The 16480-nt window shown below is 44.4% G+C and overlaps 1 protein-coding gene across 6 annotated transcripts in view; it reads right to left on the bottom strand.

Moving 5' to 3' along the window:
• Positions 1-3011: 3011 nt before the first annotated feature.
• The window catches only part of LOC121547394 (transmembrane protein 94), a 43209-nt gene continuing 29740 nt past the window's right edge, over positions 3012-16480 (bottom strand). For all 6 annotated transcript variants that reach the window (XM_045209872.1, XM_045209870.1, XM_045209869.1 and 3 more), the window contains 18 exons: positions 11883-12059; positions 11304-11513; positions 10856-11165; positions 10463-10636; positions 10165-10267; positions 8901-9109; positions 8521-8702; positions 8155-8370; positions 7940-8039; positions 6499-6607; positions 6096-6285; positions 5942-6019; positions 5708-5793; positions 5528-5609; positions 4864-5122; positions 4529-4622; positions 4216-4386; positions 3012-4083 (listed from right to left, as the gene is read on the bottom strand). In XM_045209872.1, coding sequence (XP_045065807.1) covers positions 4011-4083; positions 4216-4386; positions 4529-4622; positions 4864-5122; positions 5528-5609; positions 5708-5793; positions 5942-6019; positions 6096-6285; positions 6499-6607; positions 7940-8039; positions 8155-8370; positions 8521-8702; positions 8901-9109; positions 10165-10267; positions 10463-10636; positions 10856-11165; positions 11304-11513; positions 11883-12059 — 2823 coding nt within the window. In that variant the 3' untranslated portion in view covers positions 3012-4010. The remainder of the gene's footprint in view (positions 4084-4215; positions 4387-4528; positions 4623-4863; positions 5123-5527; positions 5610-5707; positions 5794-5941; positions 6020-6095; positions 6286-6498; positions 6608-7939; positions 8040-8154; positions 8371-8520; positions 8703-8900; positions 9110-10164; positions 10268-10462; positions 10637-10855; positions 11166-11303; positions 11514-11882; positions 12060-16480) is intronic.

Below are 16480 nucleotides of genomic sequence, written 5' to 3'. Positions count from 1 at the left end.
CTACTGCACCAGGAGGTGCTCCAGCCAGTACCCTTGCCAGCTCCTCGGCCAAGACTGCCACCAGGACTCCAGCATGTCCGGTGGTCTCCATTGCCACACTAGGTGTTCCAGCCAGTACTCCTAATCTAGTTACTCGGACTGTCAAACGGCCACCATCGGAGCCTGAGCAGGTCCAGCAGCCAGCTCCGCTCCAACATGCACCCCAGCAGGTGCAATCACAAGCAGCACCTGAGCCAGTGAAGCCATTGCCAGTGCTGCAGCCAGTCCAGCAAGCATCAAAGCTCCAACCTGCTCAACCTGCAGACTGCCAGCCAGACCTGCAGCTACCGGTGCCTGAGCCAGCACCCTAGCCGACACTCCAGTTAGTGTCACTCCTGGGCCAGCAATCACCGGACTCAACTCCGGTGCTGGTCCCTACACTACCTGCTGCCCTTGCAGACCTGCTTGGCCTGGACCTGACGCCCAAGACGACTCTCCAGCAAGAGTCCCAGTTGGCGTCCCATCCAGCACCAGAGCCTCCAGCGCCATGTACTCTGGACCTGCAGTCGGCTGACCCTACTCTTGTTCTGGTCCCAGCATCAACTGCAGTCCTCGAGGACCAGCACTGACCTGGGCACAGCGCCTGGCCCTGTCCTGGACCCACCGGCCGACTCCGCTCCAGTCCTGGGTTCGCCGACCACTCCAGTCCCGGGCCCAACGCAATCGGCTGATCCAAAGGTAGCCCTGGATTCACCACCCGGACCTGATAGGATACAATTAGCGGCTAGCATGCTATACAATATATACAATAGTTTTTAACAGTTACAATTGCTCCCTGGTATGAATCATTAGGAGACAGATGTAAGTTTACTACATAACAAAATGACTGGCCTAGTTCAAGTGGTCTCTGAGCAATAAAATAAAAGACAAAAACGGTTACAAGACTACCCTATCTAGGACACATATTAGATCAGTGTTTTTACATGATATCTTCATCACACACAGATCTCTTATCAGACTACTAACTTCCCTATGAAATAGTGTACATAAAAAGTAAGTACACTCCAGTCGAGGCTGCTGAGGGGAGGACGGCTCATAATAATGGCTGGAACGGAGTAAATGGAATGTCATCAAACACATGGAAACCATGTGTTTGATGTATTTGATACCATTATACCTAATCTGCACCAGCCATTACCATGAGCCCGTCCTCCCCAATTAAGGTGCCACCAACCTCCTGTGATACACTCCAACCAAAGGGAGCCTATGAAGGGAACAAGTGTGCGAACGCCCTGAGTCGAAGTGTTAATCCTAGTCACCATGTTTTTGTGTTATCTTGGGCCCGGACCGGACTCCTAGTCAATTTAGCATATGACCTTCATTGTAGCCCACAATCAAAATAGAGAAGGGTAAACGATACAAGAGCAGGTGTGGCGCACACATGATAAAATATATCTATTTATATATACAGTATGACTGGGGATGGGAGGTTTTCCTGACCCTGTGAGCCAACCAGGTTAAACTCCAGACCCAATCAGGGAACAATTCTGGGCCTCACGGTCAGATAACATGGTCAGAAGAAACTCCTGGCCCTGAATAGGTCATTCACCAGACACAGAAAGCATGATGGAAAAGGCCGGATACATACATCAGCTATAACTAAGGTGGCGTCAATAAACAAATAAATTAATACAATGTATAAATACACAGGATAGAAAGAAATAACTCATGACAATCTGCTTCCCAAATGGCACCCTATTCTCTATAGTGCCCTACTTTTGACCAGAACCTTATGGGCCATGGTCGAAAGTAGTGCATAGGGTGCCATTTGGGACACAATCAGGGATAAAAAGTTCAACACATTAAGTTGTACAATAAGATTTTTAAAAAGAGTGGAAACTGAACAGCTTTGGCTGATAAATCTGTAGCTAGTCATCATTTGTACAGTTCAAACTGATCTACTGATTTGATCACCCAACACAGACAGGTAGCCTGGTGGGTGAATCTTTCTGCTTTTAGGCCGGGATTCAATCAGAAACTGTGCTTTAGCGCGCTTGACATAGGTCATTTCCAATTGAGTCGACATCCGCAGCGTTTACCTTAAATGCGATCTCCACGAACACAGTAACATTGCCTTTGAAAGCAGCATTGTCTACAAGCGTGATCTGATTGAATCCCGGACTTAGTCAGCTTGTGCGTTGTTGCTGTTGAGGTCGAATGCAGAAACATGCACCCAAGCTAGTAAAAAGGCAACTGAATGATATGAAGCACCTTCAGAATAACCTGGGACGCTCTAGAAGGTATTCTAATCCAGAACACCACAGACAAAACCTTGTTAGTTACAGTAGAAGATAGTCCCTCTTTAGTACAGTACTCTGGTGGGAAGAACAGGATGTAAGTATGTACACAGGGATCGAACCAGTCTATGATGATTTATGATTATAAAACAACAAACCCTTTCCTACAGTACATGAGTTTCAAAGTGGCATGCTAGCACATTCTTCAAATACAATTGACCTAAATAAGACTAATTCAGTTGTACTTTTTCAATGTAAATTAAATTAATATTTATTATTTATTGCATTACAGCAGGAGGATTGCCCTTGGCTTAGCTCGGGAGTCGGAGCATGTGTGTGAAACAAAGAAAACATTTGTTAGAAAGTAAAAATCACATCAAATACTTTTTCTTACATCCTTGTTTAGAAAATGCCATGTTCATTATCTGGCAAAAGGCTGGGTTATAGAGAGTAGCCTTGAGAATTTGTTGACAAATGCTTAGTGTGTTTCCCTAGGTTCCCCATATTGACTTGAATACAGTTTCCTCCAGACGTCACCTGATGGTAGGCATTTTCTACTCTTTGTACTGGGATACTCTACTCTTTGTATTGGGATACTCTACTCTGGTATTGGGATACTCTACTCTGGTATTGTGGGTATTGGGTCCTCTGTAGCTCAGCTGGTAGAGCACGGCGCTTGTAACGCCAAGGTAGTGGGTTCGATCCCCGGGACCACCCATACACAAAAATGTATGCACGCATGACTGTAAGTCGCTTTGGATAAAAGCGTCTGCTAAATGGCATATTATATTATTATTATTATTATTATTATTGGGATACTCTACTCTGGTATTGGGATACTCTACTCTGGCAGTGTTTCCCCTACATGCATTTTTTGTTTTTATATATATAACTTTTGGGATGGTAAAATATTTTCAGTGTGAACTTAAACGACTAAAACCAGATATAATGTATGTAGAAAAGATAATGGAGCAATATCTTTTTTAATTCGATCATCTTTGAGGACTAAAATTCCCAAAATGTCATGGCATTGATATTGTTATAATGTTTGAGTCACTCAGATAGCATACGAACATGGCATAAGCCATAGCAAAATGTGTAGAATTGCAGGAAATTAGCTTTAAATCTGTCAAATGTTCTCTCCGCCCCATGGCAAAATGTCCCCCCCGCTGAAGGAACATGCTGAAGTGTGATAATCCCTTTGTGATACAGTGTGAGACCGTAACCCCATCCCCAAGCAGGGACTACAGTAAAACATTCCCCAGGCCTTCAATAACATTCCACAATATTATAAATACTTCTCATTTTTTGTTTGTCTTTCTCTTAAAAGCAAAAAATAAAGAAAATGCTTTGGGATTAAAAAATAAAAATAAAAATACCATTACACAATTTAAACAAGGATCCAATAGCGGTTTGGTTGAGGTTAGCGCTACCTGCTAGGAGCCAGTGCTTCCAGGCTGAGGTGGGTTGAGTGCTCCTGGGTTTAGGTCGATGGCCACTGAGGAGGAGTGCGATTACAGGCTTGAGGTAGAAGTTCCCCTCAACCACAGATCTAGGATCATATTACCCTTTCTCCAATCCTAACAAACAGAGGGATGAGAAACGATCTGACCCAGTGTCAGCAGTTAGAACCAACTACGACCTACTCCAGATTCTGGGGCATCCAATTTTCCCCGAGGGCTGATTGGTTCCCAGCATGTATTGCCACGCCCCTCTGTTCATTGTCTGAGCCAATCAGAAGGGAGAGTTCATCCCTAGTTTGGTCTCAAACTGTAGCTTCTGTCTCTTCTGGTAGCGAACCCTCACCCTGCAGACAGAAGGAATGGACAGATCAACACATAAGAACCGTTTTTCCCCCCACATGACATTATCCCACCATCCTCTCCCCTTCTTTCCTCCCCTCACCCTCCCTCTCCTCTCCTCTTCTTCCTCATCTTACCGTATCTCGTGTAGTTTGACGGCCTCATTGAGCAGCACCACCACCAGGGAGGACAAGGAGACCAGCAGCCAGGCCAGCATGGGGATGTCCTTCAGGTCAAAGGTCAAATGTCCCGACCGGTCCTGCCACAGCTGGTAGTCCACCGTGGCCTGCACCAACTGACCCAGAAGACTGGAGGTGGGGAGGAAGGGAGGGGAAGACCGAAAGAGTGAGAAAAGAGTATCAGTTGATGCCAAAAAAGCGGAAACTTCTCTATTGCAGCTGCTGCTTAATACTTGTTCGAAACAGTTAGGCTACACAGGCACACACTTACACAATGGGGACAGTGAGGCACCACCAGGTGTTGCTGAAGGGGTTCTTCTTCCACAGCGGCTGGGAGCGATGGACATAGCTCAGAGAGATGACCACTGGGAAAGAGGGAGGGCGAGAGAAATATAAATAAAATAAAATGTAAAGATACGCACATGAACCTGGGCTCTCCAGGAGCAGGATAGAAGCCACTGAGGCTACGTCTGAAATGGCAACCTATTCCCTCTATATAGTGCCCTGGTCAAAAGTAGTGGACTATATAGGAAATAAAGTGCCATTTGGGATACAACCTGACTTGATAGATGCAGGGGTGAGAGTGCCACAGAGAGCTCCTCCTACCTGTGTGCAGGGCCAGGAACCCAGCCATGACCTTCTGAGTGAGCAGCAGGCCGTTGGACAGCTCCCTGAACCAATGGGGGGCGTCCTGAGCTGAACTGACCCTGAGGATATCAGTACAGCTGATGGTGGTGTTCTCTGCCAGTGTTAGGTTGTTGGCCCTCAGGCAGACCTCGTGCAGCGTGAAGCCAAAGCCCAGCAGGTAGGCACACACGGTCAGGCCAAACTTCAACAGGAAACAACCCAGGAAGTAGTTCTGCGTCTGCAGTAAGTAGACATACACAAATCAAGATGTTAAAAGGAATGCCATGGTACACATGTCATGATTAAGATATCGATAATACACATCTGATTCAGAACTAGAAGAGGTGAAGGGCGCATATTTGGAGTTGGCCAATCATGAAAATCCTTATAAACTTAGCGTAGTCTAAAGCAGGGCTCTCCAACCCTGTTCCTGGAGAGCTACCCTCCTGTAGGTTTCCGCTCCAACCCAAGCTGTAACTAACCTGATTCAGCTTATCAACCAGCTAATTATTAGAATCAGGTGCGCCAGATTAGGGTCGGAGAGAAAGCCTACAGGACGGTAGCTCTCCAGGAACAGCCCTGGTCTAAAGTGTAAAGTGATATGTCTAAAACCGGGCTGGTGTGGGTAAACTATAGTACGTACCTTTCTGGGGATGGCATCTTGGTTCTTCCCTGTGGCCACGTTCATCACAGAACCTTCTGGTGGCTTTCCTAAAAATGACACACTGCCAACACAACACACATAGACATGGTTATCATGTATAATGCTGTTATACTATATAGAATTTGAGTGTGAAACCTATATGGTTAGTAGCAGTGGTACCTGAGCAGCGGACAGCTGAAGCAGGACAGCCAGAGGATGTCAGTGATGTTCATGGGAGGAGGGAGCTGGGCTAGGCAGGCCAGAAACTACACAACGGGAGGGAAAAACAATACCTTCATCAAATATTCAGTTAAAACTGTTGCATCCCCAGCTCTTTTATTATAGCAAAAATAAACAGCATTAGTATTTCAAGAATGCTTTAGCGAGGCGAAGTATAGTTGTGTTCTCTCTCACCTGGATGAGGACCAGGGTCAGCTGACACTGCAACAGGAAGAGAAAGCTCTTGCGGATGCCGTACGTGGTGTGACGCGCCTGGAAGGGAATCATACACGTAAAATACATATATTGTATCTCTGTGTGTGTGTATGCGTGCGTGTATGTGTCTCACCTGTTCTATGAGTTTGACCATGCTGACAGACTCCCCCTGGTGGAAGGTGACAGAAGAGGCCAGGGTGTTGAGTTGACCAGACAGACTGAGGGGAGACAGACCCTCCATCTCCCCGTTCAGCCCTGCTCCTGTAGCGTAGCCAAACGTCTCCCACGAACACCGAGACGGGTACAGGGGGTCCAGGGCAATGCTGGGGGGAGGACAGGAGGGAAAAGAGGGTTAGGAAACTGTTTTTTGTTGTTATTTATCTTTGTTTATCAGGAACAGTGTGACTCTTCATGAAGCAGTTGTGTAATGTGGTTGTAAGTGAATGTATGGATGCACACCATAGACTATTTATAAATGAACTAGGCAATAGCTGCTGTGTTTGTGACATGCGTTTGTTTCATGTGACTGTGTGTACCTGAGGTCGCTCTGTAGGAAGAGGCAGCTATTGCGGAAGTTGGCGGAGCTCCCCAGGCAGCACGTCACCTCTCTGTTCTCCTGCATGATCTTTATCATCTCACACATGGCTACACACACACACAAAGATTTAGAACATGCTAGAACACTTTCACACATGTATACTGAGCAAAAATATAAGCACAACGTGCAACAATTTCAAAGATTTTACTGAGTTACAGTTAAATTAAGGGAATCAGTCAACTGAAATAAATTCATTAGGCCCTAATCTATGGCTTTCACATGACGTGGATCAGAAAACCAGTCAGTATCTGGTGTAATCACCATTTGCCTCATCCTTTGCATAGAGTTGATATGGCTGTTGATTGTGGCCTGTGGAATGTTATCCCACTCCTCTTCAAGGGCTGTGCGAAGTTGCTGGATATTGGCGGGAACTGGAACACGGTCGTACACGTCAATCCAGAGTATCCCAAACATGTGCAATGGGTGACATGTCTGGTGAGTATGCAGGCCATGGAAGAACTGGGACATTTTCAGCTTCCAGGAATTGTGTACATATCCTTGCGACATGGGGCCGTGCATTATCATGCTGAAACATGAGGTGATGGCGGCAGATGAATGGCACGACAATGGGCCTCAGGATCTCGTCACGGTATCTCTGTGCATTCAAATTGCCATCAATAAAATGCAATTGTGTTCGCTGTCCGTACCTTATGCCTGCCCATACCATAACCCCACCATGGGGCACTCTGTTCACAACGTTGACATCAGCAAACCGCTCGCCAACACAACGCCATACACATGGCCTGCAGTTGTGAAGCCAGTTGGACGTACTGCCAAATTCTCTAAAACGCCATTGGAGGCGGTTTATGGTAGAGAAATTAACATTAAATTATCTGGCAACAGCTCTGGGGGACATTCCTGCAGTCAGCATGCCAATTGCATGCTCCCTCAAAACTTGAGACATCTGTGGCATTGTGTTGTATGACAAAACTGCACATTTTAGAGTGGCCTTTTATTGTCCCAAGCACAAGGTTCACCTGTGTAATGATCATGCTGTTTAATCAGCATCTTGATATGCTACACCTGTCAGGTGGATGGATTATCTTGGCAAAGGAGAAATGCTCACTAACATGGATGTAAACAAATTTGTGTCTAAAATTTGACAGAAATAAGCTTTTTGTGCGCATGGAAAATTTCAGGGATCTTTTATTTCAGCTCATGAAACCACACTTTACATGTTGCGTTTATATTTCTGTTCAGTGTATCTTTAACAAGCATAGCTACATTGCATATCTTGTGATAAAATGAACTGATATACCATGGTCAATTGATTTGTATATTAAAGATGGGAATGTCTCTGTACCAAATAAAAAGGTTTTTGAAAAACAGAAAAGGTTGATTCATGTACATGAAGTGAACTGTAATATGTTCTGACTCACTCTCTGGGGTACAGTCGGTGAAGAGAGGCACCAACAGAGGCACGTTGTCAATGTTCTTCAGGTGAGGACGAACCTGGTGGATACCACGAGGTAGCTTCGCCTGGAGAGAGAGAGAGAGAAGGGTTAGCAAGAAACAGGTGTAAGTCACAGTTCCGAAGAGAAGACATGAAGAAAAGAGAAGAGAGAAGGAAAGACAAACAGTATTTGTCCTGTACTCTGTTGCAGTCTTCCAGGAAGCTGGGAACATCAGCAGTCTCCTCCTCTGGTAACAACGGCCCCTCTGCCTCATCTCGGGAGTCTTGGTGCAGGTCATCATGTAGGGAGTCCTGGCCGGGGCTGTTAGGGGCGCCATCACAGGGACTGTCCCTGTTTGGGGTCAGAGAGATGTGACAGTTCCACCCTGTCTCCAGGCCCATCTTCTCTGCAAACACCTTACACATAAACAGGACAGACAGGCAGACATCATTATCACCATTGTCATCACCATCATCAGCATCATGCATCTTCTCAGCAAACACCTAACACACCATACAGGACTACATCATCACCATCATCACAAACATCTCAGCAAACACACCCACCTTGCTGCGTAGTTCATCCTCCATAGAGAAGTAAACAAAGCGTATGCAGGCGGTGACCAGAGCGTCTATGAGCCTGACCGTGTCCAGACGAGCCTGGAACTGTGATGACACCATCCCCATGAAGATCTGACCGCTCAGAGCCTGAACACAGTCATCCTTCTCCACACCTTCTCCTATACCCTCTATGGAGAGATGTAGGGGGAGAGAGAGAGAGAGAGAGGAGGGGGACAAGACACAAAAATAAATACAAGCAAAAGTCACACTAAGGTACAACACAAAACACATATTGTAAGTGTAGCTGCACCTCCCTCACTGCATCATCCTCTCTTCACATTCTCTCCTCTCTCCTCCCTCAATCCCTCTCGACTCTCCTCCCTTACCATCAGAGCTCCAGGAATTCCTGCGGGAGCCGTATTTGATAGGGGTGGTGGAGGGCAGTTCAACCCCAGAGAAGAGGTTGGGGCCGGGGGCTAGCTCCACACATTTCCCATTGAGCTGGTTGGACAGGGACACCTGCATGGGCTTGTAGGCAAAGGCAGAGCAGTAGCCCGACAGACAGGCACGCTGGTAGAAGTCCAGAACTTTCTTCCTGTAGGGGGGTAGACATATAAAGAGTTAATAATGCATGTAGGCTTTTATGTTTATTGTGGTATAGCGTGATATAAGCAGAATTCAATATAATTCCAATGCAAGAACCCAAATGGCGCCCCTGGGTATAGCTACATATCGGTATGTTTCATCATAGAAATACATTATGGTTCTTGGTAGCCTATTGATTTTCATGGTTGTAAATTGAACTGTACGTATTGGAAACGTGTTTATGGTAGACTGGCATTGCTTACGTGGATCGAATTTGATTCAGGTAAGCGTATTGTGACATATCACAACGTGTTTCTGTACTCATCAGCGGCATGGTTTTCCATGTTTGAAGCGGGCCTATAGGTCTATTTGTTTGGCAAGACAGCTGTGCATGGCTGCATCTCACTGTAGTAGGCTGCGTTTGGTTATTTGGATCTCCATTCGCCTTTTGTTTACTGTAACTAGCCTAAATATAGATTGTGTCATGCCTTTATCGATCTGATATTTTGTTTACTAGGCCTACTTGGTACCGCTGTTTTGTTCTGTTTGCATTCATTCGTTCGCATTCGCAGTTGTGTCGGCATTCTAAGCCAAACTGCTATTCAGTATTGTTGTTTGCACGCATGAATAACAAGGCTACTACTTTCAGCATTTAGTTTGCATTATTTTGGCAAGACAGCTGTGTGTATGGTTGCATTCACATAAGCTGTTTGTAATAGTTGAATTACCCTATCTTGTAGCCTATATTCTTTACCAAAACGGCCTTGCTTTTGTGTGTTGGGCACTGTTCATTGGGCTGATATAGCGCAGTGGATATAGGCTACAGATCTTACACCAACCTGACACTTCAAAAGCACTCAATCAATGGTCCCGGAGAATCTCGACATTTGAACTTTATGTTTATTGTGGTATAGTGTGATATAAGCAGAATTCAATATAATTCCAATGCAAGAACCCCCCCAAATTGTGCCCCCTCATCAATTTCAACTGCCCCCTTAGTCACATTATCCTGGCACCAGGTCTGCTTATTAGGTTGTTATAAGGCTGCTATAAGGCTGTTCTGACCTGTCGGAGCCAGAGAGGGGGTAGATGTCGGATCCGTCCCAGACGTCAGTGCAGGCCTCCAGGATGAGGTCAGCTGAGCCGTGAGACAACATCTGGACGTTATCTAGGGTTGAGAGGTCAGGGGTCAGAGGTCACAGAGGTGCAACAAAACAATTCCAAGAAAGAGGTGAAGGCTAAAGAAGAGGAGGGTAAGAGATGGAGAGAGCGAGTGAGAAACCAGAGAGATGGCGTGAGACAGAGAGACAAGTGAGAGGGAAGAAAGACAAAAAGAACAAAAGCGCTATAGAGCTATTCTCACTGGAAGAGGAGTCTCTGATGAAGAGGGAGATGAGGTGGCTGATGGGAGGTTGTCTCTTGGTGAAGTTGTGTAGGCGTCGAGGGACAGACTCCTTGGCCTTCTCCCCACAGGGCAGCTGGTACAGAGCTAGGTGGTTCTCCTGTTTAAACAGCTCCCTCGCCCCGGGAGTGAACCCTGAGAATCACACAGGAAGAAAAAGAGTGGAAGAGAAGGGGTCAGTGTGTGTGGTGTTCTGTATGAGGCTGGAGAGTTCACATAGTCCACAGGGTAAGTGCATAGGTGTGTGTGTGTGTCTGTATGCATGCGTGCGTACGTACGTGTGTGCGTACGTGTGTGTGTGTGTGTGTGTGTATGTGTGTGCGCGCGCGCATCTCTTCCCTTCCTTCTCCTCACCTATAAGCCTGGACAGCTCACACAGTCCCCAGGGCACGTGGACGGGCAGCACGGCCCCATGGCTCTCTTGCAGTGCCAGGTTACTGAGGTGGTCGGAGAAGCGGCAGAGCTGCTGGGTGACGCTGGCATTGCACAGGTTGAGCAGGATGTTGAGGCCCAGGGGCTTGAGGCTGGGCAGGTGACACTGCCAGCCCTGCTCGTCAAACTGGATACTCACCGGGTTCTGCTGGTCCTGTGACAGACTCAGCATCTCCAGGTGGTAGTCACACACGTAGTCCTCCGCTTCGTTGTCACAGCAACCCACCATGTCCTGAGAGAGGGGTGGCGAGAGAGGGGAAAAAGGAGGGGAACGAATTCTGTGTAGTAAGATAGTGATGACAAGAGACTGGTTTACAGGATGTGTGTGTGTGTGTGTGTGTGTGTGTGTGTGTGCACGCGCGTTCATTACCTGTTCAGGGCCCTGGTCCCCTCCCTCTGTGTTGTGGCTGAAGCTGACATTAGATCCTGAGGGGTGTTTGGTGCGTGTCTCCCGCGCCTGCCACCGAGGCTGAACTGTGTCCTCGGAACGGCCAGTGTCATGTGAAGTCTCACTGGGCTCATGCCCGTCCCCCATCCCATCCATCATTGGCATACACAGCAGAGCCTCCCCCTCCTGGGTCTGACAGATAGGATGAACAGCCACATCAGACAACACTCTTTCAATCACTGAAAAGATTATATCAACTATCACACGTGTCTCAGTCACTACCTCAGATGTTTAAAGGAAGTAGATCATGGTCTCACGTCAGATAACGTGTCGCGTTAGAATGATGCCCTCTGACAGAAGACAATGGGAACTAGATACTATAACAGAGAGCAATACTATCATCATTGACATTCTATAACTACAGAGGTTTAAATGTCACTTACAGGAATTCATAGCCAATAAGAGCCCTTATATGTAATGGAATGAAACATCTGATTTTAGTATGCAAGAACAGGAGAAGATTAATAATAATTTATGAAAAACACACACACACACACACACCTCGTCACGGTCATCGTCGGTCTCCATGCGGCAGAAGGAGTTGACTGACAGATCGTCTCGCAGGTCTTCCTGACTGTCGTTGTGAGGCGGCTCCACGCGACCACTGAAGAACAACACGGTCTCTGGACTGGGGTTAGGCCAGGATAATACACCCTGTTTGTCCACACAACACAACACCTGGAGATAGAGAATATAGTGTTATACCAGTGTTCATTTCGTCAACATAAATAGTGACGAAAATATTTGTCAAACAACTATTTTTCACTGGCAACTTACGAGACGATAACTGACTAAATAGACCCAGAAATAACTAAACTAAAAAGATTTTTCATTTCTGGTGACGAAAATTAGACTAAATTATTTCGGACTCAAATCTGACTAGTAAATGGACTGGACAGGAGTTTTTGGAGAGATTGAGAGCTTGTCAATGTTATTTGCTTGGTCCAATCAAAAGCATGCATGACAGCAGAAATGTAAGGCTTTCTCATTGCAATGTTGCAATGCTGCAGTCAGGAAATAAATACCATGCCCAGGTAATTCACGAGTCACCTCTCTACATGGCAACCGTTCTACAATCTGGTGGCAACAAATCGTTGATGCAAATAAGGCACACGCCGTGGCTACACTCCCGGTGGTACAAGCTCCCGGTAGAAGAAGAGGCGACATTTGGAGCTACTTTACTTATGTCGATTCAAACAAGACCGAATGCAATGTCTCCACGGGAGAAGACTGCGTTTGCACTGACAAATTGACAGGGAAAAACACAACCATTCTCAAGAAACATCTGAAAGCGAATCATCCCAATATATATATATGCTCAGGTAATAACAGATTGATAATGCTAGCTAGTTAGTTTTCTGCAAACTATCAGGCCACTACTAGGGCTGTTGCGGTCATTACATTTTGTCAGCCTGTAACTGTCATGCAAATAACTGCCGGTCTCACGGTAATTGACCGTTCATTAACATAAACACGTTTACAATCTCCTGGCTTCCACGCATAGCCTACAAACCACTGATGCAGACATTTGGAACATCTACATTTGAAAAAGTCTAACAAATCCATTTAATATAGCCTACACAATCACAATAAATCCATTATTTATTTTAGACAGGTCTAAACAAACTGTAAAAATGCAGCCTATTTCAGAAGAACAGAATAGCATATTCTTAGTTGTCCTTAGGTTATAGGCCCTTATCTGGCTATGCCATATGGCTGTGGGCTACACTAGTTCATTTAGCAGACAAGATTTGCTTAGAATTCTGTGGCATTATTTTATAGTATAAAGAATACAATTGAACATAGCTGAATAAAATAGAAACGTTTCCAGAGGGAGTGCGCACATGCGGCTATTCTGTGTTGAGCGGTTAACAAAGAAACAGGTACTCCTATATGCTTAATTTAAAGTAATTTATGCAACTTTAGTTGTGTACAAAAGTTAGAATGTATTACAAATCTAAACATATTGCCTAAGGCTGTATGATGCGACTAATGATGATTTGAAAACAGTCACATGAAAGGCATGAGCTCTGCTCTGTTTCTTGCACAGGCTGCACAAACTTCATCAGTCTCTCATTCACAATTTGACAAGTACTTGATAATATTCTCACCAATCAGACTATATTTAATTTAATCTGGTCTTTACATATAGCCTACTAATATACTGTATGTGTGGATTTTTATTTTATTTAGAATGGCCCACAAAAAAAATACGTCATCCATAGCCTGCACTCGAATAGCGAATGGAGGTTACATGCCGTTACCTTTTTAATATGCAAGAATAGGCGGCGAGTCCATTAGGCTAGGGGAAGCTAATCACGGGAAAACATAGTTTGGAAAGCAAATGGTTATTGCTGTAAAGAGAAGACAATGAAAATACTAATCTGTCTTTTAGTTATAACAATTCTCAACATAATTGAGCGAACAACAATTTAGCCTATCTTATTGGCACCAGCGGAGAGCATCGACAATACCCCCGGTGAGTGCGCACTGCACATAATCACTATTTATCATTGTTGGATCAGTGCTACTTAAAAGTTTGTTTTTGGACAATAATTTCCTCCTCCAGTTTAGATGGATGTCATATTCCATTTGTGTCTCCCCTTCTCGTAGGCCTATTATATGGACAACATCATTTTTATTGAATCCGTTTGTCAATGTCAGCAGAGCAGGCTACCCTGTAATTAGTCGTATTAAAAAAGATTCTGCTAATGTGTAATATATTAATATTAGGAAAGTTGAGAAATAAATATAGTAACCTAGGCCCAGCCTATAGAAAGCTGATGGGCTCCTCCTCTTTTTAATAGAGGCCATCAAAACTCTGTTGTTTTCTCACGCAATTGCATAGCCTATAGAAATGTTGTGCAACATGACCTCATGGGCTCTCATGAAGTGTTTGTTTTGATTTTCGATTGCATTTGCATTGATGTCAGCGTGATTAGAGGGACAGTAGAGAGCTGAATACCAGGTCATTAGTGACTGGCAGTTAGCAAGATTGGTAGGCTACTAATGACCATCAACTGCACAGTTTTAGAGAAGTTTAGTTACCGTGACTAAATCACGAGGAATTTGACTGCAGTCATGACTCGTGACCACCGGTGTGGCGGTAATATGTGTCACCGTAACAGCCCTAGCCACTACTTATAACAGAACTTTGATTATAATATAGCTACAGAATGTCAAGGGGAAGGGCTCCAGACTGCGACCATTTAGTAGCATTTTGCAACCTTTTGACTTGGCTGTGCAAGTAAAACAATTGATTTGGTCTCATCAGTGCGAGCTGAACATTCATTACACGGTCACTTCTCTCAAAAGTTTCAAAACTTGATTTGGTCTCCCGAGTGGCGCAGTGGTCTAAGGCACTGCATCGCAGTGCTAGCTGTGCCACTAGAGATCCTGGTTCGAATCCAGGCTCTGTCGTAGCCGGCCGCGACCGGGAGACCCATGGGGCCCATTGTTGCATCCTGGAACTTGCATTTTCTGTTAACCTCTACGGGATCGGTGTCCCATATACGGGACAGTTGAGCTAACGTGCGCTAATGTGATTAGCATGACTATTGTAAGTAACAGCAAACTTTCCAGGACATAGACATGTCTTATTTGGGCAGAAAGCATACATTCTGGTTAATCTAACTGCACTGTCCAATTTACAGTAGCTATCAGTGAAAAAATACTATGCTATTGTTTGAGAGTGCACAACAACAAAAAACGTATCACGGCAACTGGTTTTGATACATTCACCTCTGAAGGTAAATAATATACTTACATTCAGTAATATTGCTCTGATTTGCTCCCAGAGTTAAAATGTAGCATAGTTTGTTTGATAAAATCAATTTTTATATTCAAATGTAGGAACTGGGTTCTACAGTTTGAACCCCTGCTGTCTCTGGCTCCACACCCACCCTGCCCGGATATCTACATGTGTGAAAGTTAGTGTATAAGCTAATGTTCCATCATGCATGACATTCCTCGGAGTGTGTAAACTTACATTTTGTATTACCATATCATTTTTGTATGTTCTCTATAGTTATGTACTTGAAAATGTATAAATTGACCAATTCGGCACATTTGGGCAGACTTGATACAAAATAATTCAGTATTGCAACGCTTCACTGGATCAATCTGAAACTTTGTACACACACTGCTGCCATCTAGTTGCCAAAATCGAAATTGTGCCTAAACTGCAATATTATTGTGGCCTTTCTCTTGAATTACATCTTTTACCAGATCTAATGTGTTATATTCTCCTACATTAATTTCATATTTCCACAAACTTCAAAGTGTTTCCTTTCAAATGGTATCAAGAATATGCATATCCTTGCTTCAGGTTCTGAGCTACAGGCAGTTAGATTTGGGTATGTCATTTTAGGTGAAAATTGAAAAAAAAGGGTCCGATCCTTAAGCGGTTAATATGAATGACCATAATCTAAATGTGGTTTCTGTCATTCTGAGCACAGTGGGTAGAGGGCCTAATCAGGTTACACACCCAATGCATATGGGTCCGGTAAATATTTAAAATGTCTGGTAAATTCAAATGTACCCTGTCAAATGTCCTGCGTCACATTTTCCAAACGGAAACCCTGATAAAGATGTAGGCAAATTAATCTCTATTGAACAACAAAATTCATAACATTCTGGAACCCTAGTTAAAAAGTAAAATATAACAATACCTTATTGTCAACCTACAATTCAATGGGTTGGGGTTATCTTTGTATGCATTTCTTTGATTGTTTTTATACCTATAACCCCCCTCTGAAAAAATTTACCAAACTAAATAAAAAGTTGGTCTCCCCAAAAAATAAAATAAAGGTGTGTTCGAAAACTCATACTTACCGCACTATTTGTAATGTGAATTGAGCATATAGTATGCTTATTGGTCATAGTATGGATATAGTTAGTATGCCAAAAGTTCCAGGATGTCGTACTAAATTCGCCAAAATACGAAGTATACATGCAGAGTAATAAAGTAATGATTTTTCAAATAAGTTACGTTACACGTTATGTTGGCTGACAATTTGTTAGCTACGCTATCCTTATGAACCGCATAGCATTACAGCAGTATGTACCGGTATGTTAGCTAGTTACCTAACGTTAGTTGG

This window comes from Coregonus clupeaformis, chromosome 31 (genome assembly GCF_020615455.1).
Source record: "Coregonus clupeaformis isolate EN_2021a chromosome 31, ASM2061545v1, whole genome shotgun sequence".
NCBI classification, from domain to species: domain Eukaryota; kingdom Metazoa; phylum Chordata; class Actinopteri; order Salmoniformes; family Salmonidae; genus Coregonus; species Coregonus clupeaformis.
The sequence above is the reverse complement of the archived record's forward strand: the minus strand, read 5'-3'. Positions and strand labels throughout refer to the sequence as shown.